Raw genomic sequence first — 22,479 nt, 5'->3', positions numbered from 1 at the left:
CGTGTGCAGGAAGGGTGTATGTATGCATGCAAGAGGTGTGTCTATGTAAGGGCACCTATGCATGAGAGGGGGGTGTCTTTGCAAGTGCACGTATATGAATGAATGCCGGCCAATAGCATTTCAAGACCTGCAGGGCGGTCCATATTTTACGCCTGGGGGCTTCTGAAGAAACGTGTAGTCTGCAGAACCACGGTGGGGGAAACACTAGAGTTCTATTCCACTGCCTTACTGCCGACCCTGCACTGACGCGACAAAAAGTAGGCACGGGTAGATGGGAATTGCAGTCACAACGGAGTTCAATGAAGTTTCCAAGTGTAGGAGACACACCATGCACACCTTTACTTACAGTTGTTCAATTCAAGCTTCTGCCATCCTGATCTTGTGCAGCTGTGTGCAGCCAATGCACAACGTTGCCCACACTGGGGATCCATGAAAGCCATTTGGCTGTCAAAGCTTTATTTAGAATATCCTAAGCAAGCAGCAGTTTAAGCAGTTAAGAGAATGCATTCCAGTGTTGAAAAATACAATGGCACCGGTTGACTCTGGCATCACTTCAAAGCATCTTAAATATTTCAAATTTGACCCTCAATGCTTTTCAGAATTAAATACCGAAGACATGTTAGCATGAGTGTCTTCGAAGCGCTGCTCGATATTGCCAAGTTTGTACAATGCCACATTTGGCGGCTTAGCTTTCGAGCGCACTATATGAATTCAGAAATCCGGGGCTCCATATTGCCTCGTGGCCTCGGAGTAGAAGTCTGCCCTATATGAATTCAGAAAGCCCGGGATCCGGGGCTCCATATTGCCTCGTGGCCTCAGAGTAGAAGTCCGCACTATGTGGCTTCAGAAATCCCGGGATCCGGGGCTCCCTATTGCCTAGTAGCCTCAGAGTAGAAGTCCGCACTATATGACTTCAGAAATCCCGGGACCCGGGGCTCCATATTGCCTTGTGGCCTCGGAGTAGAAGTCCGCACTATATGAATTCAGAAATCTGGGGCTCCCTATTGCCTCGTAACCTCAGAGTAGAAGCATCTCTGGAGGTGTCGGAGCACGGTGCATAGTGCTAGCATATTTCTGCCAGAGAACTAGCGCTAGAAGCCGCTTTTTCAGTGGTAGGATTGTGTCGAGGGAGGCTGATAAAGATTTCATTTTTCAGGGAATCTGCCAGTAATGAAAACATTGCCTAAGCGCCAGGCGTGCCCTTGCCCTTTGGGCTTCTTCTGCTGCTTGGGTATAACTGGTGTGGACCTTTTCTTACCAGGTGTCCTGCCCTTGGGCTGGAGCTGTGCCGCTGTTGGGTTTGGGCCTTTTCTTACCAGGTATCCTGCTCTTGGGCTGGAGCTGTGCCGCTGTTGGGTATGGGCCTTTTCTTACCAGGTGTCCTGCTCTTGGGCTGGAGCTGTGCCGCTGTTGGGTTTGGGCCTTTTCTTACCAGGTGTCCTGCCCTTGGGCTGGAGCTGTGCCGCTGTTGGGTTTGGGCCTTTTCTTACCAGGTGTCCTGCCCTTGGGCTGGAGCTGTGCCGCTGTTGGGTATGGGCCTTTTCTTACCAGGTGTCCTGCTCTTGGGCTGGAGCTGTGCCGCTGTTGGGTTTGGGCCTTTTCTTACCAGGTGTCCTGCCCTTGGGCTGGAGCTGTGCCGCTGTTGGGTTTGGGCCTTTTCTTACCAGGTGTCCTGCCCTTGGGCTGGAGCTGTGCCGCTGTTGGGTTTGGGCCTTTTCTTACCAGGTGTCCTGCCCTTGGGCTGGAGCTGTGCCGCTGTTGGGTTTGGGCCTTTTCTTACCAGGTGTCCTGCCCTTGGGCTGGAGCTGTGCCGCTGTTGGGTATGGGCCTTTTCTTACCAGGTGTCCTGCCCTTGGGCTGGAACTGTGCCGCTGTTGGGTTTGGGCCTTTTCTTACCAGGTGTCCTGCCCTTGGGCTGGAGCTGTGCCGCTGTTGGGTATGGGCCTTTTCTTACCAGGTGTTCTGCCCTTGGGCTGGAGCTGTGTCGCTGTTGGGTTTGGACCTTTTCTTACCAGGTGTCCTGCCCTTGGGCTGGAGCTGTGCCGCTGTTGGGTTTGGGCCTTTTCTTACCAGGTGTCCTGCTCTTTGACTGGAGCTGTGCTGCTGTTGGGTTGGTTCATTGGTTTTACCACAGGTCACTGTTGATGGTTTCTCAGTAGACCATTTGCTGCTTCCTTGGTCGAGGAACCCGGGCCCCACCAACCGGTGACCGCGGTTTTTTGGCTCTCAAACACCAGATGAAACAAGTGAATGCTGCAGCCCACCAGTCTTGGTGGGCGACCACTTTGACACCCTCCACAAGTGGACAAGCACCTGAATAAAGAAATTGATTAATCTGAATAAGAAAGACTCACGGGAAGGAAGCCATCTACATTGATTTCTTTTCACTGCGTGATTGCCATCATGCGCTGGAAGGCCCTGGGTTAGGGAGCAGGTCTACACCTTCAAAAAAGTGCCACTAAACTAAACCAGCATTGTCAAAGACAATGGTTTGGCTATAAATACATATACGGGTGTCATGGATCATTTGCGAAAAATGGACATAACATGCCCAGGTAATACCTTCATTTTCTCTGGCATTAACTCATATGGCTGGTATTGCTATGGTGTACCAGTTACCCAGGGTGTATTCCATCACCAGGGAATGCCCTAAAATGTCCAGATGCGCACATCTTTGGCTACATGTTGTAAAGCTGCAGCGTGTGCACCGGCTCTGCCGTTTTTACAGTAAGGGCACAGCCTGCTCTCTTTGCCATAGGAAGCATGCACCCCACAGCATTCCGTGTTGTGGGTATCCTTTTCTCACACCATACCTTGCATGTGGAAGAATACACACACAACGCGTATTCGTCTCGGGAGGATAGCTCAGGTGCAACGTGCTCGTTTTGGAAGCAAGACGACACGCAGCAACACAGGTTCCATCCCTGCGTCCGGGCTTAGAAACCTCAGGGTGTTAAAGTTAAGCAAGTTATAAATAACCTATCATATCATAACATAACAGAGATTTGGTGGTCAGTCGTTATTCATGTCGCTTTCCTATATTATTCATGTCGCTTTCCTCTGCCTCTCAGAACTTGGCGGAGACACCAATCAGTCAAAACTAAAAAGGCTGCAATGGTAACAAGGATTGTGCCATTACCTGCGTTAAAAGGTCAGGCTGATTCTGGGCTTTTCATGCTGTACATTCTTGAACTAAAGTAAGAAGGAATTCATGAAGATTTTGTGGCATGACCATAAAGAGGAGGAAAACGAGTGAAAGCCGCATCACAAGTTCTTAGAATGAAACCACATTGGCTCTTCCACAACCAAGCCTCCCGGCGACAGGACTTTGGCACCTTTCCATGGCACCGCACATAGTCTTGGCAAAAGAAACCCACAGATGAAGATGGCGCTGTAAGAAAGATGGCGCCCGGGTGGAGCGGATGGCCTTCGTCAGCTGGAGTGTAATCTCGCGGGAGGGGAGGCGTGGCCTCTCTCAGTAGTGCAGTGTGTCTGTCTGTATCCGCGCGCCCTGAGGGGTTGGTCTCCGGTGTCAGCCTCCATGCACGATCCTTGATACTCCTCTCCGGCGCATTGTTCTTCGCGTCGGCTTGCCCGGTCTTGTTCGTCATCTCCACTGCGTGGTAACTGAGCTGCCGGGAGCTCTTTTACCGCTGTCGCCTTCCAGCTCTGACGGCTGTTAATAATAAGCGTTCCTGGAGAACGTCAGCTTCCAACACTGCTGGTAAGAATGTCTGGCAGCTGGGCCTGATCACCGGGTGAACAAGGTGTCACTGGTGAACCCTACCTGCCCCGTGTTACATCTTAGGATGCTATCCGCTGGGAAGGCCTTGTGAAGCATTATTGTGTTAGGCCACACATCCACCTGGCTACCCGAAGCGCTTCCCCTCACCCTAGTTCGCCTGGAACATTGCTTTATGAACGGGGTGGCGGAGCGTGTTCACATGATGTATTTACATGCATGCATGCATGCATTTGTGAAATGTACCTCGTGTCACTTTGTAATGTCAGTGGTTCGTGGTTGAAAAAAGGCCTGAAGAGGATGCTCTTGGCCCCGATTTTAGCCCTGGACATGAGTGCTTGAGCTAATGTTCACGCTTTACAGACTTTGCAAAGCGCAGCCGTAAGTGCGATGCACGGATGATCTAAGCGTGATCATGCTACACCATGCAGGCGAGCCTTGCACTGGCTTCCTGTGGTGCACAGGATCACCCACAAGCTACTGTCACTGACATAAAAATGTCAACCACGCTTGCCCCCCCCCAACATCTAATGAGCCGTCGTGTAACTGATCCGCACAGGCCAAGTCTGTGGTCCACGGATAACCACAAGCTTGTACAACCAGACTTTGAGCTTGTGAAGTTGCGGTGGGACGGCTTTTGATGTGCCATCCCCCAAAGAATGCAATGCCCTTCCTCTCTGCCTCAGGGCGTCTTCCTCCTTGTCTGTGTTCAAGAAATCCATCAAAACGCACCTCTTTAACCGGATGCCAGGTTGAGTGGAGCTGATGTCGCTACCTCCTCTCCTACTTCTGTAAAATATGTTTGCTTGTCCTTCATATCTCCTATGTGCGTCCTAAGGCCCATGGCTTTGTCTGCGCGTTATAATAATTAAATAATAATAATAATACCCGCGTTGACCATGGAAATTAACCTTTTCTCCGGAAAAACCTCCCTGGAAACACAACATGTCAAGACCTACGCTTGCTCTAGTTTTTAGGGTCTCTGAAGATCAGGGTTGCCACCTGACTCCATGTCAGGAGGTGCACTATGACCCAGGCCTTCACTTACTCATCATTGTCCCTCTTGGAGTTGTAGTGTTGGGTCACAACTATTGAATAACATGGAATGAAGTAAAACTAAGGTTAAAGTAAAGCCCAGGCGTGGAATGGGGTGGCTCATGACATGGGGTCATCTGTCGTCTTTACTGAAGATGTGGCTAAGTCCAATGAAGTAACCATACACAGGTACCTGGCCCGGCCAACATGCCTCCTTTTCTTGGCAAGAAGCCGTCCATGTTTTCTCGTAACGATGTGTTGTTCAGAAACCTTGCTCTGCAGCGGCCTCTTGTGTCTAAAATAGGAAGTTCACATTCAGTTAGCTGGTCAGTGCTCCTCTTTCTTTCTCTTGCTGCCAAGTGGAAAGGGCGCTATGTGAAATGGCTACAAATGTATCCGACACGTCTGCCACACCCACTTATCAGACACACCACAAAAGATGCAGGTCAGATTCCGACTTACTGAACATTTATGGGGGTGCAGCCGGGCATTTCAAAGGGCTCTATTCTGGAGTGTGTGACCTTAGCACCAAGGTGACCTTTTGGTGGTGGCCTCAAAAGCACAGGTGTAGCTGAAGCAGAGTGATATTGATACTGCAGGAGCCAGGTCTTCACAGCCCCGCAGAATGCAAGAGCCAGATCTTCACAGCCCTGCAGTATGCAAGAGCCAGGTCTTCACAGCCCTGCAGAATGCAAGAGCCAGATCTTCACAGCCCTGCAGAATGCAAGAGCCAGGTCTTCACAGCCCCGCAGAATGCAAGAGCCCGGTCTTCACAGCCCCGCAGAATGCAAGAGCCAGGTCTTCACAGCCCCGCAGAATGCAAGAGCCAGGTCTTCACAGCCCCGCAGAATGCAAGAGCCAGGTCTTCACAGCCCCGCAGAATGCAAGAGCCAGGTCTTCACAGCCCCGCAGAATGCAAGAGCCAGGTCTTCACAGCCCCGTAGAATGCAAGAGCCAGGTCTTCACAGCCCCGCAGAATGCAAGAGCCAGGTCTTCACAGCCCCGCAGAATGCAAGGGCCAGGTCTTCACAGCCCCGCAGAATGCAAGAGCCAGGTCTTCACAGCCCCGCAGAATGCAAGAGCCAGGTCTTCACAGCCCCGCAGAATGCAAGAGCCAGGTCTTTACAGCCCCGCAGAATGCAAGAGCCAGGTCTTCACAGCCCCGCAGAATGCAAGAGCCAGGTCTTCACAGCCCCGCAGAATGCAAGAGCCAGGTCTTCACAGCCCCGCAGAATGCAAGAGCCAGATCTTCACAGCCCCGCAGTATGCAAGAGCCAGATCTTCACAGCCCCGCAGTATGCAAGAGCCAGGTCTTCACAGCCCCGCAGAATGCAAGAGCCAGGTCTTCACAGCCCCGCAGAATGCAAGAGCCAGGTCTTCACAGCCCCGCAGAAGGCCTGGTGGTCAGGAGCAACCTGGCTCTTTTGACCACTCCGGTTCTCTGTCAGCATGGAGGTGCGTTTCTCTGTCAGCATGGAAGTGGGGTTCTCTGCTAGCATGGAGGTGGGGTGATGGTTCTGTGTTGATAAAGTGAAAATGCAAACTCAGGTTGAGCCATTACTACCATTTCTACTTCAGGAGCATCATTTGGTAAAACTATCCCGGATAAACAATAACGGACCCCCCCATCGCTACGCAGACTGCCTGAGCGAGAGTGCCTTGGAGGAATATATATGCAGTAAGAGCATTGCAATGATAATGATTTGTCAATTATATAGCGCTTTCACCAAAGCACTTTACACAGAATATTTTGCATGCTATTATCATCCAGCTGTACTTGGTACTCATTTATGGATCTCGGAAGGATAAAGCGCTGAGTTGGCCTTGCCGGGATACAAACCTGCGACCTGCAAGATGCAGCTTGCAGCAGCAAGGGCCCAACCCGGTAAGCTATCTGTCTGGGTGCAATGGGTGACTTCAACTTCTGGGTGTGTGATTTCAAAGAATCCAAAGTTCAGTCCTTTAAAACTTGTATTTTAGCAACTTGGAGGTTTCACGTGCAGGCAGCCAGTGCCACGTACTCACTAATGATAGTCAGAGGACACGTATGTCCCTATTACGTATTGATTGACCCCCTGATTTCCTTATGGAAATCCCTTGGGGTGAGCGGCTTCCCTTTAGAGGTTCAGGGTCTGGGCCCATTCTATCCTGCTTCCATGGCGATTATTTTAGGCGCTCCCACAGCGTCAAGAGCCTCGAAGGAAAGCAGACTCGATGCAGGCGGAAATGATGTGTGGTAGACCTCCAACAGCGGAAGTCAGAATCCCGCCAAGGAATGCGGGGGCTTCCTTTGCCCCTTTAGGTAAACGGCAGAGCTTACTAGGGTGCTGTTGGAGGCTCACACATGTGCGCTTCTGGAGGGAAAGCCGGAAAGCTTCCCCAAGGACCACTTTGTATGTCTGAGGATTTGTCAGCATTTAGTCTCTCTTCATATTTCTTTAGAAATGTTCACAAGGATTGCCCGTATATGGATCCCGAGACTGCTGGGTCTAGAGACCCAAGCTACTCCTCACTGATGACACCCAATGAGGCAGCAAACCTGTCTTGGGATGCTTGTGATCTTGTGAAGAAGAGATGTGACCAAGCAGTTCGGGCTGGACTGCCCCTTTTGGGGTGGGCGCCAAGCCTGATTTGCAGATGGTGTTTCCCATTTTCGTAATTGTAATTGTTTATATAGCACTTATACACAAATGGAGTGCTTCAAAGCGCTTCAAGGTGGGAAGGGAGCAAGGGAATACAGTAATCATTTTTAGGCCTTGAAGTTTCCAAATGATCAGACATAAAATCTAGCGTACTAGTCCTGGCAGCATTTCTGTTAGTGCAAGTGCATGGAGTGCTACAGTTGCTAATATGCTAGGTAGGGGAGACAAAAAAAGTGTGAGAGGACAGGACAAACTAACTTACTAGTCCTAGTACCTTCAGGTCAAGCATGCGTACAGACTGGATGCGAGTAAGGAGGGGAGAGGAGGTGATAAGTGCGCCCAGTACAGCAGGGCCCTGGGTTAAGTGCAGAGAGGTTGCTCACTCATGGAGTGTAAATTGAAAGTGCAGGAATGACGAACATAGTGCAACAGCCCTGAGGCAAGTGCAAGAGGGTGGCCGGGGAGCCTGGGACCTGTGAGGCTCTGGACGTGCACCCGACGATCAGTCAGTAGAAACTGAACAGAGTTAGGGAGGAGAAGGAGGAAGGAGGCTGAAGATAGGGAGAACGTCTGTTAGCAGGGACGAGGGAGAGAGAAGGAGGAAGAGAAGATGAAGGTCTTGAAGAGTTTCCGGAACTTAAGCAGCACCGGCTCAAGGCAGAGAGGCAGGGAGGTTTTTCCAGAGGGAGGCACCTGCAGAGGATAAAGATCTACGACCCAAATTTATGTTTGTGAAAGCGGCTCACCCGCAGAGTTGGAAGAGGATGAGCAGAGGGCTCTAGATGGAGAGAATTTACGAAGAGAGCATTATAGACAGTGTGGGCCCCGGCCCCAGAAAAGCTTGTGGACTAGGCATAGGGTCTTAAACTTTACCTTTGCAGCCATGAGGAGCCAGTGGAGGGAATTCAGCGCCAAAGAGATGCGGTCCCTGGGCTTGTAATGGCTTGGCTGGCTAAAGAACGACGGGTTGGAGGTCTGCCTAGTGCTGCGCCAGAGGTCATGATTAAGTCAAACATTTCCAGCCATCAATTTTTGTTTTGCTTGATGTCGTAAGGCCAGTCATGGGACCAGAAAGACAACTAGGATTGGGGTATGTATAAGAAACCGGAGAAACTGTCCCCAGCCACCCTGATGGTGGAGTCCACAGGAAGTCCTCTTTAAAGTTGACATCAGTTGTAAAGTGGCCATGAAGTGAGATAGCCTGGCACGGGGCCTGCCAGGGTCACTCGGAAGCACTCAGACTGTAGACTGTACGTGTCCCAGAGGATTGGTGACCTCAAAATATATTTCATGCAGTGTATCGAGGAGGCAGGTGCTTATGCAGGCCCCTGGGATGCCCCTACATCTCTGTTCTGCCAGACCCCATCCCTTCCATGGTACGGTCAGGAAGGGCTCCCCATGGAGAACTGATACAGTCCCCTTTCCATGAGCTTGGAGGTGGGGCCAGTATGTGTTCTTTTTTCTCCGTCCTATTGCAGCTAATTGGTCGACACTGTCTCAGGTTTCCCATGGCACATCATGGTGGACTCTGTTGGCAACTACTGACGTGTCACTGTCTGTCTCTCCGTTTATAAGACAGAATATTTCTTGGGGATGGACAGGTCTCTCAATCGAGCCACATCTGGGGTCTTTTTTATACCACTAGGGACAGAGTCTAGCAGCTCTTTCTCTCATCCTTTGGGTGGGGGGGCCTCCAGGGGTATAAAAGGCGCTTGTGCAGTTCTTGAGGTGCAGTGATGCTCTGCTATTTAGGGCCCCCCTGTCCAACCTGGTGTCCATGAATGTATGTGTTGGAGATCTCAAAAGGTGTTCCCACCTTTTGAAGGGTAGCATTGTAATTTGATGTAATGGCGCTGTCTCCCCAACTGCTTTGCCCTAAAGGGGATTCTGCTAGTTGCTGTGAAAAGCCATTTTCTGTTTGACCATCACCTTCACAACTGTGCAGGGAAGGGTCTCTAGTGCAGTTTTACATGTTATGTTATGTTAACTTGTCTTATACCGCACACCGTTACCATTGGGGTGGTATCCATGCGCTCACGTGGCTCTGTAAGAAAGAGGGTGGGCTGAAATCCGGAGGGGAGACTGGTGGCATAGGCCCAGAACCAGGAGAAACTAGCGTCTGTGTGTGTTGGCCTGCTGATGAGTTGAATGCGTGCACTGTTGTATCTGTAAGGGTAAGGCGCAGTATCTGGGGTATTTGTTGTATGTGCATGTTTGTTATGTGGGGTGTGTGTGCGCTTCATGTGTAGTTTGGTTGGTGCTTTTGATCGTGTACATCCTCAGCTTTCTACCTGTTATTGATAGTGATATTTTATTTGTGTCGCGCTCGTACAGAAGTGTATCAGAGCGCGACAAAGCGAGGGAGGGGAACAAGGGAGAAACAAAAACAAAGATCTTACTAGGCCCAGTGACATTGAGAATGCGCAAGTGCATGGGAAAGGAAGAAGGGGAAAGTGCAGGGGCGCTGGGGGGAGGAAAGTGCTGAGCAAGGAGAAAATAAATAAATAAAACAAAAATAAATAAATAGTAAGAGAAAAAGGTAGTGGTAGTGCAGCCAGCAGGTGGCGAGTGCTACGCATAAGGCAACAGACAGGGTGTTCCAGATAAGTGGAGAAAAAGCAGGGGGTGGGACGGTAGGGTTACAGATACAGACCCAGGTGGTGGGAGGCATTGCAGGTGGGTTGCAGGATGAACAGTTACCTGGGCCCGAAAGTCAGAGGAGGACCAGGTGCACGATGCCCAGACTGAACAGATCAGCAAGGGAGAGGAGGAGAGAAGGCAGAAGCAAAGAGGTGGGTCTTGAGGTGCTTCCGGAACTGGAGGTGGTTCTCCTCAAGTTTAAGAGAGGCAGGGAGGCTGTTCCAGAGGGAGGCCCCAGGCAAAGACAGAGATCTACCACAATTTGTTTCTTTGAAAAACGACTGACCCTGAGGGAGTTAGAGGGGGAGGAGCAAAGAGGGAGTTAGAGGTGTTAGGCTTAAATGTTCAAAGCTCAAACCCCAACCTCTTCCCAAAGGACAGGGGACAGGCCCTGCAATCTGCAAGGCGCGCCATCAGCTGTTTGGTAATTAACATTAGCTAGTGCCTTACCCTTTCATTTACTCCTTTAGTGCCTGTCCTTGCAATGTCCCCTTGCACGACACAGGTGCACACAAGCCCATGGACCCAATAATTTTGCGTTCATATGTCCAACCACCCCGACACCATCTTGGTTGGTTGGTTTGTTCGGTGTCCTGTAGGTTACACACAAATCTATGTAACCGCTTCCCAGTGAGCAAGCTAGAGAGACCCCTCACTGTGGAAGAGCTCGCCCACATAGCGAGCATCCTTGACCCTCCAGCCTTCCCTCGAGAACCTACCAAATGGGGCTCTTTCCAGAGCGGGCTGCGAGAAGGAGGAAAGGGGATACAGCAGTCTTACTCCTGAGAGGGGCTGGGGTTCTCTGCACCAGCTGGGAGTAAAGACATTAGACTGCCCTGGCTAGGTTTAGTCCCGGGGTCATCCACCGTTGATGTGGGCCAATCAATGAAAGACCAGGGTATGAGGACACTAGACCTGTCTTTGATCCAGCGGAGGAGGGGGCGGGGGTGTCTGCAGTTGGTGTGAAGCATTAATGAAAGACCAGGGTATGAAGGCACTAGACTGCCCTGGCTGTCTTTGGTCCCGAGGAGGGGGGGATATCTGCACTTACTCTGGGGCATTAATGAAAGACCCGATTACGAAGAAGGCACTAGACTTCCCTGGCTTTCTTTGGTCCCGGGGAGGGGGGGATGTCTCCAGTTGCTGTGGGGCATTAATGAAAGACCAGGGTATGAAGACACTAGACTGCCCTGGCTATCTTTGGTCCCGGGGAGGAGGGGGGTCTGCAGTTGCTGTGGGGCATTAATGAAAGACCAGGGTATGAAGGCACTAGACTGCCCCGGCTGTCTTTGGGCTCGGGGAGGGAGGGTGTCTGCAGTTGGTGTGGGGCATTAATGAAAGACCCGATTATGAAGAAGGCACTAGACTTCCCTGGCTTTCTTTGGTCCCAGGGGCCCGCAGTTGCTTTGGGGCATTAATGAAAGACCAGGGTATGTAGACACTAGACTGCCCTGGCTGTCTTTGGTCCCGGGGAGGGGGGGGTCCACAGTTGCTGTGGGGCATTAATGAAAGACCAGGGTATGAAGACACTAGACTGCCCTGGCTGTCTTTGGTCCCGTGGAGGGGAATGGGGTGTTTGCAGTTGCTGTGGGGCATTTATGAAAGACAGAGCAGGTGTTGGTGGAAGGCCTGGCCTCAGGCTCTCCGGTGGGGGTCCCACAGCTGGTTGATGGTGAGCGTGAGCTTGGATCTGGCAGCCCTTGTGGCAAGAGTGCTGCAGGCAGCAGCAGCGCAAGCTTCTCTCGCAAGCCTCCCTGGGACACCATACACAGTAAACTCTTCCTTCGCTCTCCTGCACACTTGTTTCCGAAGAGTAAACAGTGGTGCACGCTCCCTTTTGTAAGTGTATAAAGCTACCTTTATACTTCTTAAACCATTACAATGTTAGCTGCTATTTGATATTGCTCCTTGCATTATGAAAACTATGGGCGACTTTTGTGCCACTGTCTTTAAAGACCACTGTCATCGTCGCCTCTCATTTTATAGGGAACTCTAACCTTTGTCTTTCCACATTGCTTTTAAAAATTCTCGATCGAGCGTATACCCGCAGATCCAAGATTATCTTGAATCCAACAACCTTCTGGTTCTTAGGCAATCAGGCTTCCGCCTTCGCCATGACACAGAAACTGCGTTACTAGATTTAAAAACACAAATAGAAGACTTAAAAGATAAGGGAAAACTGGCTCTCTTACTCCTTCTAGACCTCTCCGCAGCATTCGATTTAGTCAATCATCAAATCCTCTGCCACCACCTTAAATCAGCGGCTAACTTCTCGGAGAAAGCCACAGCTTGGATTACATCATTCCTGGACAATAGATCCATGAGGGTCTTCTCCCCCTCTGCCACTGCTGAACCTTCCCCTGTCACATGTGGTGTCACCAAAGGGTCATGTGTGTCCCCGACACTCTACAACGTTTTCACAAAACCTCTATTTGACATACTGGACTGTATGGGCGTCACGTACACCAACTACGCTGACGATACCCAAATACTTATTCCCATCACGGGTGACCACAAAATTGACTCCCTAGCTATCAACGCCATTTATCAAGTCATCCAGGCCTGGATGGCGCAGCATGAACTGTGTTTAAATGATGGGAAGACTGAGCTCCTCATTTTAGGTTCACCCCAAAAACTCAGTAAACTTGACTCCTCATTCAAGTCCTTCAGCATTGATGGTAATTCCATCAAAGTGGCCAAGGACACCAAGACATTAGGTATGTATCTTGATTCCACCCTCTCCCTATCCAGACAAACGAATGCAGTCTCCTCAGTTGCATCTTACACATGCAAGCTTATCACAGCTTGCCGCCCTTTTCTGTCTCCTGCCAATTGCACAACTCTAGCCAGGACTCTTGTCCTCTCCAAAATCGATTACTGCAATGCCCTCTACCTGGGCACTAACCAATGCAATATCAGAAAACTTCAAATCATCCAAAACAACGCTATTAGAGCGGCCCTGAACATTCCTAGAACTGCACACTTCTCCGAATACAGACGGAGCCTGCGCTGGCTCTCAGTTACCCAAAGAGTCTCTCTTAAAGCCTTGGCACTCACACATAAAAGTATCGGTAACCTAGCCCCCAGCTACCTCTCCAACAGGTTCACCTCGCACTCAGCTGCGAGACCTCTCAGAAGCGCAAACACTAATTGCCTTGTCATCCCACGGTTCAACCTCCAAAAATCTGGAGGCCGCAGTTTCCCTCTCCTAGCAGCTAAGCTGTGGAACACACTACCCAACCCACTCAGAGCTGAACCTTCCTTCACTGCCTTCAAGAGTAATGCCAAAGCTTGGCTATCCACCCTCGACTAAGGATGACTATTGACTGTAACAATATTCTATGACACCACAGGCTATTTTTATGTCTCTGCCATTGCATCCTGCCCTATCCGGTAAATTGTATACCTTCAATTATGCCACTTGTATATTGTAAATTTGTATACCTTTGATTATGTCACATGTATATTTTGTATATTCTAAATGTAAATATTTCTATGTAAGCTGACTGTAACTAAATAATGCGCCGGTTGCCCTCGGGCCTTGTGCACTATACAAATAAACAAAATACAAATACACATGTTTTGGACTACATCTCCCATCAGTCCGATCTAGCAAAGTCAATAGTGAGGGATCACTTGAGTTGCAGTCCAAAGCCTCTAGAGAGCTCTAAATTGCAGACCCCTGATCTTTAGCAAAGTACACTTGCCCATCCTTTCTGTGTTGCACAATAATACTGTTGTTTGCAAATAACTGTTATTCAACCCATCATGAGCTGCCCGATGTACCTACCGCCCACCTTTTATCTTTAGGTTATCAAGACTTAGAGGTGGGGGTCGCTGAGAGAGGTCCATGCACACCTGTTTTAAGTTTTATACATCTATTGTGGATTACAGCATTTTAATGTGTACAGATGAAGTGAATGGCAGCATCCACTCACATTTGGGAAAGGTGTATCCATTATATAGCGCCTAAACCCCTTAGTAGTGTGCAGAAGCGCTATAGATATGTATGCATGGGATTTATAATGCATGAACATAGCTGGAAAGCAGCAGTGGCACATAGGTCCCGCACCCAGGGGTTACAAGGAGGGTGCATTGGTAGGAGAGCAGCTGGGATGGGTTGGGGGACCGGTGGGCTGGGGGGGTGGGCACTCCAGGTCAGGCAAACGCATAAGCAACGAGCCTGCTCTGTTTTTTATTGCCCATGGCATAGCAAATTGTTCATCTCAGAAGTTTGGAAATGCCATCTTTGCCATCTCCATATCCTTGTGGCACGGAGGAGTTTGAATGCTACGAGAAGATGGACACAAATAACATCAGTAGCGGCCGGGTCTTAAACTGGTGACTAAGTGGGGAAACCTCTGGAACTTCTGATCCGAAGAGGCAAGGCTTTCCCCATCCTACCAGCAAAGTGCGTTTGCAGATCCAGACAGAGCGAAATGTATCGATCGGAAGCAAGCAGGCAGCAGAGGGCAAAGCTTCATAATGGGTTAACATAGGGAGAGCCAACCTTTGGCTTTCCAGATCGTTTGGACTACAGCTCCCATGATCCATCACCATTGACTATGCTGGGTTGGGCTGATCGGAGTTGTAGTGCAAAGCATTTGAAGTGCCACAAGTTGCAGACCCCTTAACCTATTGACAAGAAACATCGGGCCCTTGCCACGAAGAGCATGAAAGACAACAAGGGAGGGACCTAAAATAATCTGGAAAATAAAATCTGACAACTCAAAATGCTTGCCATGTGTCTGAAAAGAAATGTGCATTACCCCAACACCACCACCCCACTCCCTTGCCCACACTGCCACCCACAAGCAAGCGTCCTCAATGCCCCTATAATTCATGCAAACCTTGCATATCATTGTGTGGGGTGGGCTAAGGGGTAGGGCCACACCCCTAGTTGCTCTCCTTGCACCTTTTTGCTCTCATCACCTTAACGAAAATATTCAAACCGCCCCTAAAACATTTTTTTAATTTGCTTTTACATAGTGGGACCAGGGACACTGCAGTTGACCTCATCTTGTGTTACCCTCTCCCCTTCTTTAAAAATATGTCATTTTCATTTATATAGAGGTTTGAACTTTTCAAGGTATACATTTAATGTTCAGACTTGTTATTTTGTTCAAACGCCCATTGATGAACTTCTGTCTTTCTGACCTTAATGCTAAAATAAAGGAGTTTAGAACATTGAATTTAGGACCATGTGCCTTCCAAACTGGAAGAGTGACGACAGAAAGGCTAAATTCCAGAAAAGCAGAGAGCCCACCGGGTGGAGGGGCTCGCCTGGTAACGAAGCAAGTGGGTGGAGTTATTGGACCCCCAGGCCGAGCCCTGCATCAGAATAGCCAGGGGCATTTGGAACATATCTGCAGGTTTGTAAAATATTGCAATAGTTTTAAAAACGTTTCAAGGGCCTTTCAACTGTTGCAAGTTGGATGTGGTGGTAGGGAGTTTTACCAAAGCTGAAGTGAACTCAATCATGCATTCATGGTGCAACAGACAAGCTTTGGAAAAGTGAGAAGCCTTACATAGTGTGGGTCATAGGCATGACACCAGTGTCACCCCATGGATTGAACGATAGAGTGGAAATTCATACCTTTGCTGTTGCCTTGTTCCTGATCACACACAATTGGAGAAGGAAGTAAATGAAACTATGGATATAACTGAGGGGGTCAAGGAGCCTGTGGTTGGATATTTGCACCTGAAAACTTACCAGGCCCTGAGTCAAGACACATATAACCACAGGACATGGATGAATGTCATTTTACGCAGCTTTTGCTCAGACTGATAGACTAGAACGTGGGCTTTTCTGAGGCTCGTCTTGCTAGGAGTCTGAGCTGCAACTCCATGGCAAAGAGCTGTGCCTAAATCATCTTTGGTCATAAAGTCTGTGAGTTCGCTCAAGTTAAGCGCTCTCTGCAGATCTGTGCAAACTGCCATTGTTTTCCCGTTCCGGCCAGCCTGTCTCTACCCAGGGGTGGAGCCAGCCTTAAACCTTTTGGGGCAGCGGGTCTGGAGGACAATTTTAAAAGTGGGTTGCGAGTGCAGCCTAATGCCCCTCCAAGTGCCTGCATTCCCACCATCAGGTGTGCTTTTGCTTTGAGGTCTTAATCTTATTTATAGTCTTATTTACTTTACTGTTATCCAATGTACTGCACTGCCCCCTCCCCCTTTCCCTGCACTTTCCCGCTCCCCCCTCCCATGCACTTGTGCGATCTTAATGTCACCTGGCCTAGTAAGATCGTTGTCTCTGTCTCCCCTTTGTTCCCTCTCCCTTGCCTCGTGGTGCCTTGAGACACTTGTGTATAGGCGCGTTATAAATGCCATATCATATCATATCTGGCCTCGGTAACCCCCATGCATAAACTGTATCCCTGCTTCCAAATGAGGGAAAAAGTGAAGCCTGATGACTCCTGTCAACAAGTTACTTTTGGTGGAAATCAGTGGTACAGGTACCAGCGTGTCAAGCAAACCAGGGGTTGCTAGGTCTGGAAAAGATCTGGGGCTACACTAATTCCAGGACTGTTGGGACTCAGGGCTAGTTACCCGTTTGGTTGTAACCCCGGAACTTCTATCCGGGCGTACAACCAAAAGACCCGGGCTATAGCCCCCCCAGATACCCCTAGCAACACCTCTCAAAAATCATGGGTGTGGGGGCTGTTGATATGGGCAGGGCAAGGCAGGCAATTAATAATAATAATTGGTTATTTATAACACACTTAATACCCAGAGGTTTCTAAACGCAGACCCGGGGATCGAAACTGTGTTGCTCTGTGTCGTCTTGCTTCCAAGACAAGCGCGTTGCCACTGAGCCATACTATTGCTTAAAGGTAAGGAAAGACTCTGCTCCCAGAGAGAGATGGTAGATTTGACCGGTGCTTTTAACTCTGCGACCCTGGCTGAGCGCCAGGCCAGAGAGCTCCGTTTTCTGCCTTCAGGTTACCCAGTTTGGGAGGCTTGAACTGGCTCTGCCACTGCCCCTGCCGTTCACCCTTCCGGAGTCCATGGGCCTCATTCCGAGGTGGGCGCAAAGGGATGCCGGGCACCGTTGAGGACATCGGTGCCGGTAATCCCTTTGCACTCTATTCCGAGGTCCATTAGCGCCTCCTGTCCTTAACGCCTGGTTTTACCAGACGTTATGGACGGGGCCTGTTAAGGGACTTCAGAGCTAAGAACGGTACCGCAATTTGCGGTACCGTTATTAGCTCCTTCCCCCTTCCCATTGAGCCCTATGGGGGCTGAAATGGGAATGGGGAATGGCTTTTTCAATGGGGACTTACCGGTCCCGCAAAGGTCAGACTAGACCAGTAAGTCCCCAATGAACGAGGGCGGACTCTGTACCGGTATTGGAGGTAGTCATGGCGCTAATAGCGCGAATTCCAAACTCGGAATGAGGCCCCATATCTTGAAGGCCACTGCATTTGGTTAACATCACACATCACATCTTCACAGAACGTGCAGGCCTTTGCAGGCGATTGCAATATTTCTTCTTTAATGACCAAAAAAACATAAATTCTTCAGTGCATTGCACCAAAAAGTCATTTGATAAATGGTCAGATGTCATTAGAGGGCTCCCAATCCCAGCCCTTTGTTTTATTTGCGGCGCTCTCTAAAGAGGCGTGTGCGAATGTTAACATCGCCGTTTGACCCCACTCCCGGGAAACGTGGCCACTGCGTGCAATTTTTTTTTAGGTAAGTTCAAATTTCATGCGTCTTCTAGGAAGGCAGGTTTGAACTTGTACTGCACATCTCTGTGGGAAGGGGAAAGGTAGCCGTCTCCATTCCAATTGTCTTTAAACCCATGTAAAATCCGTACCAGAGAAGCAACATTAATCCAGCTCATTGACGTTGCTGCGCCAATACCGCCATCTCGTGGTTGATGATGGAGGTTCCTCTGTATGTGTTCACTTGCGTTGGTTTTCGTTGGACTGTTTTGTACGATCTATTTACTTGTTTTAAAACTTTGTATCGTGAAGAAATGGCACACGTATTGGATCACGATACTTTTTTTCAATCATTTATTTTTCTTGTTATTTCCACAGGCGTGTCAAGGGTGCACATCGACTAAATGTGACTGCAGTGGGGTGAAAGGTGAAAAAGTAAGTCTGATGTGTTTATTTCTATTGATGTTAATATGATGTGGCACAGTCCTTTAAGAAAAGAGAAAGCAAAACACAGGGCGAGCATTTAACGAACTGGCAAGCCGTTACACGACTGAACAATTATAAATTGTCCAAACTCAGTGAGATCAAACCTCTCTCGTTGAATAAGGAAATATATTTTGAAATGTGCAACAGGTGGAGAAGCCCAGTAATGTAGTTGAAGTTTCCTTGCCGTGAAAGAGGGCCCTACCTTCACTTTTATTGTGCCACGGGTCCAATCTCGCCACCTTCAATGTGCTTTTTCCAAAACTGAGTACGGCTCCTCCCAGAACTGCGGTCCCAAAATGGTTCTGTCTTTGTCTGCCCTCCCGCCTCCCCTTCCCATCCTGTACTCTCCAGGAAGCACCCCCAGAACACCCGAACCTCCCCAATCCACCTTTCCCACAAAACACCCTGGAAACACCAGCCGCTCTGCTCCTCTACCCCTTCCCTCTCCCCCACTCTCCTCCAGTCTGTGTCGAACCTCTCCCCATCCTGGCCCCCCAACTCCCCACGCTTAACTCCCCACCGTCCTGCGTTATGCAATCAGCACTTTGCGCGGCCACTGACCTGCACGCATCTGCCATCATGCACCACTCGAAGACTCTTTGCACCACACCGCTGCCATAAGCATATGCAGCTTCTGTTCATGACCAAAAATCGATAGGTCACTGCACCCATAGTGAGTAGCCCGCTCTCACTTGCCCTCTCTAGAGCACTCCTCACCACCCATCCACATGCCAGCTCGACATGGGTGGTTAGTAGGGGCATGGATATCTTCGTTTTGGGCCAACATGCACACGTGCATAGTAGCACTCCTCGATCTTCCCATACCTGACTCAGGTCCCCGCAGGGCGTTCAACCTACAGTGCATTGTGACCATACTAATGGGACAAAGGTGCTATATAAATGATGCACTACTACTACTGCTTACATGTGCAACATTAGTTGCAAAAATCCTCAAAGTACAACACCTGGACGTGTTACTGCGGTATTAGCATAATTGACCTAAAAACATTTGACCTAAAACATTTGATTGAATTATTTTGACCTTTATTACGGTCAAATTAATTAAATATATATATAGGGGTGGGTAAGGGTATAGATTAGGTTGAGGGGAAGTGAAAAGGGTTGCAGGGGTCTCCCTCCGCATCTTAGAACGAACGAAAGGTCAAATAAATGTGATCAAATGTGATAAGGTCAAATGTTTTAGGTGAAATAGACCCAAACTGTTACTGCAGCACTGGCATAATGAGTTTCTCTTCACTCCTTGTTCTAGTTTACATATTAAGTGATGAGGTAATTTCCAGGAATTCCAAAAGTGATAGAAACGGATCACGTGAGACAGGTGAACTTTGCTTGCTAACCACGACTGAGCATGCCATTGCACCCCTCTATAATCTGATGACCTAATCCAAGTGGTCCATACCCATATACCCTGAAGCTCTGCTTTTCGACTGCTCAGCATGCATCCTAACTGTTTGAACACCACCCCATCCGTACCACCTTGTGACTGTCTTTTTTTAATATAATGGTTTTGTAGCTCATCATCATCATTCAGCACACGGTTTAGTGAGGTCTCTGCTGGTCAAGAGACCTGCAGGGCTTAGGACTGAGTCCTGTCTGGACTGGATCTATACATGTGCATGACGTGTAAAGGCTGGTTTATTGTAGAGTGCTTAACAGTGCCTTCACACTGATGCAAAGTAAGACTGAGAGACGAGAAGGGGGGTGAGAGTGCAGATGGAGGAGTGGGAAAGGGAAACCCGGGGCTGACAGTGAGTTGAAGGGAAGGATGCGCTGCAAATGCAGAAAGGCACACCCTGCACAAGAACAGCGTTGACCGAAGGATGCTATGTAAGACCACTAAACATGAAATGATCCCAGCCTCTCTTCTGAATGGATGCGTCTGCCTGCAGAGCCAAGAACAAACGTGTGTTTCGCCACATCAATAGTGCGCATTAGAGGGCATGGTAGCATTGTGCACGAGAGAGTGGCATGTGCCAAACAGGACTGCCCCAAGGCACCTCAGTGGCTAGATAATTGGCATATGCTTGTGCATCCCATGGCGCAAAACGTTAAATGGTGGGCTCTGCTTTTCAAAATGTCATGATTGCACGTGTGGGTAGCAGTACCAGGGATAATGGTGTTTACATCATGACATGATAGTCTCAGTCTTTCACTCTGTCCCCACCAATCTATAAGCATCTGTAAGAGGATTCAATTCAACACTACAGCTAAGTCAATGCCTAGTCTGGGATACTGAATGGAAACCCTTATTGATATATCTTTATGTCCAGTTCATGAGTTCTGGATGACTACCCCTATATAACACCCCTCTCTTAGAATCCCCCTGACCCCACTGAGCCAAGAAGTAGTTCTGTTTTGCAAGTTTAAAAGGTTTATTTGAGAAATAAAACAAAATATAGATACCACGCTTTTATAATAAATTAATAACCAATATCGCCCTTATAAATATAATGTTAATCAACAATGGATAATCTGACACTAGCACACTTCTTTATAATCAATGAGGAGTTGGTGTAGGATGGATAAGGCAGCGAAAATACTTTTATGGTTTCAAATGGATGCAATGTTGAATGAAAATGCAGTACAGAAACTAACTAATATGGTTTCACAAGATATCATATGTTCACTTTTCCCCTGGTGGCAATTCACCCCCTCGCCCCCTATATGCAATGCAAGGAGATGGAAGTAACACACACAGTTCTCAGGAATGCAATCAAATACAATACGAAATTCAGTTCCCCCCCCAGCAGCTTAGAGAAAACCGGTATGAGTTTTAAAACACAGGCCCAAGTGCTTTGAATGTGGTGGCAATAAAGTGAGAAATATGCTGAAAATGCTTTTAATTCCCTTTAGGAGGTTCAGGGTGAGTAAGAGATACTTGGGATGAGCTCAGGCTCACTTTAGCAATGATTCAGGGATGGTTATTAAGAGGCAAACTAATTTTTAGCAAAGGAAAGCAAAAAGCTGCTATCTTTTTACAGGTAAAGAAATCGGGCCAAATCGCGGCAAAATTCGCGAGTGCGTGATCGCGATTACGGCAAAAGTATAAGGAGTAGCAAGGTTCGTTGGAAAGCAGAGATTCTAAGCTTTCAGAGGAAAGTTAAACCAAGTTCCTAGGACAAACGGTTCCAGAGATATGAACGATTTTGTAAAGGTCGTTTTTCGGATTTAAAGTAACTCAAATTGACAGGTGACAGCTTTGAAAATGACAGGTGACACGATTTCTAGGAGACAGTTCTAATCAGATTAAAATAGTTGGATTAAATTATTTTAACTAAGAGCTTATTTCTGTCACAATCTGATCTAAGTACTCACTCCTAGCTTTGAAAGGACTGGACCTCGCCACGGATCGGGTCAGGATTAGCTGCGGTTCCCTCGCCACGGACAGTCTCTGCGCGCAGCGCCTGGGTCAGCTCCGCTCTGCTGGGTCTGTCAGGCACCGGTTCTGCTCACAGCGTCTGGGTCAGCTCCCCAGATACAGCGGCCTGTGGTTCTCTGGATCTCTGGTCTGCTTTCTGGGTGCCTCTGCTTTCTCTGGGTACAGCACTGCTTCTGGATCTTTCTGGTGCAGGGTTTCAGGCCAGAATCAACAGCTCAGCCCGGCTGTGAATAGTCTGCAAATGATTTTGAGGCCTGCTGAAGAGAACTCAGCTTGTGGGTTAGGCCTGTTCTTTACAAATTCTGAAGTAAAGTCTTGGTCTCTGAAGATTGATGGATTGAAGTCTGAAGTCTCCCGGCAGAGCGTCCCGCGGAAAGTGAAAAAGGGATCCCCACTTGTCCTGCACTGTCTGCTTTTATGTATTTTGAAAATGGGTGTGTGCGCAGCATCACTAAGCCAGCCCCTCTCTCAATTTATCATTGGCCAAGCTTTCCTTTCTCCCTTGATTGGGGGAACTGAGTTGTGAGTCAGAGTGATGAGGTAGATTTTATGGCCAGAGGGCCCTCCCCTGTCATCTTTACACACAAATCTATATTTGATCCAAATACATCTTTCCCAACTACACAGTTGCTTTTACATCACCTACACACATCATATATCACATGAGGTAGGCACTGTTCCGACTCTGGCGTTTCTAGGAGCTTGGGTAAAGAAATGGCAACTTATTTTCGATTTTAGGGGGTTATGCAACATTGGTTTTTCATTAAAAATTATACACATATACACGGCCTGTCCATACATACTCCAGTAAATTCCCATGTCTCTAGCTTAAACACAGAGTCTGTAGTATCAATAAATAGCGGGGTTTTG

The 22,479-nt window shown here is 48.7% G+C and overlaps 1 protein-coding gene across 1 annotated transcript in view; it reads left to right on the top strand.

Annotated features, from left to right (window-relative positions):
• Positions 1–22,479, top strand: part of COL4A5 (collagen type IV alpha 5 chain) — a 568,084-nt gene that overhangs the window by 109,559 nt on the left and 436,046 nt on the right. Inside the window, exon 2 of the mRNA XM_069612627.1 lies at positions 18,102–18,158. Within this exon, the coding sequence (XP_069468728.1) occupies positions 18,102–18,158 (57 nt within the window). The remainder of the gene's footprint in view (positions 1–18,101; positions 18,159–22,479) is intronic.

Source organism: Ambystoma mexicanum, chromosome 5p (assembly GCF_040938575.1).
Source record: "Ambystoma mexicanum isolate Mex_15411 chromosome 5p, UKY_AmexF1_1, whole genome shotgun sequence".
NCBI lineage: Eukaryota > Metazoa > Chordata > Amphibia > Caudata > Ambystomatidae > Ambystoma > Ambystoma mexicanum.
This window is presented reverse-complemented; position numbering and strand designations above follow the sequence as displayed.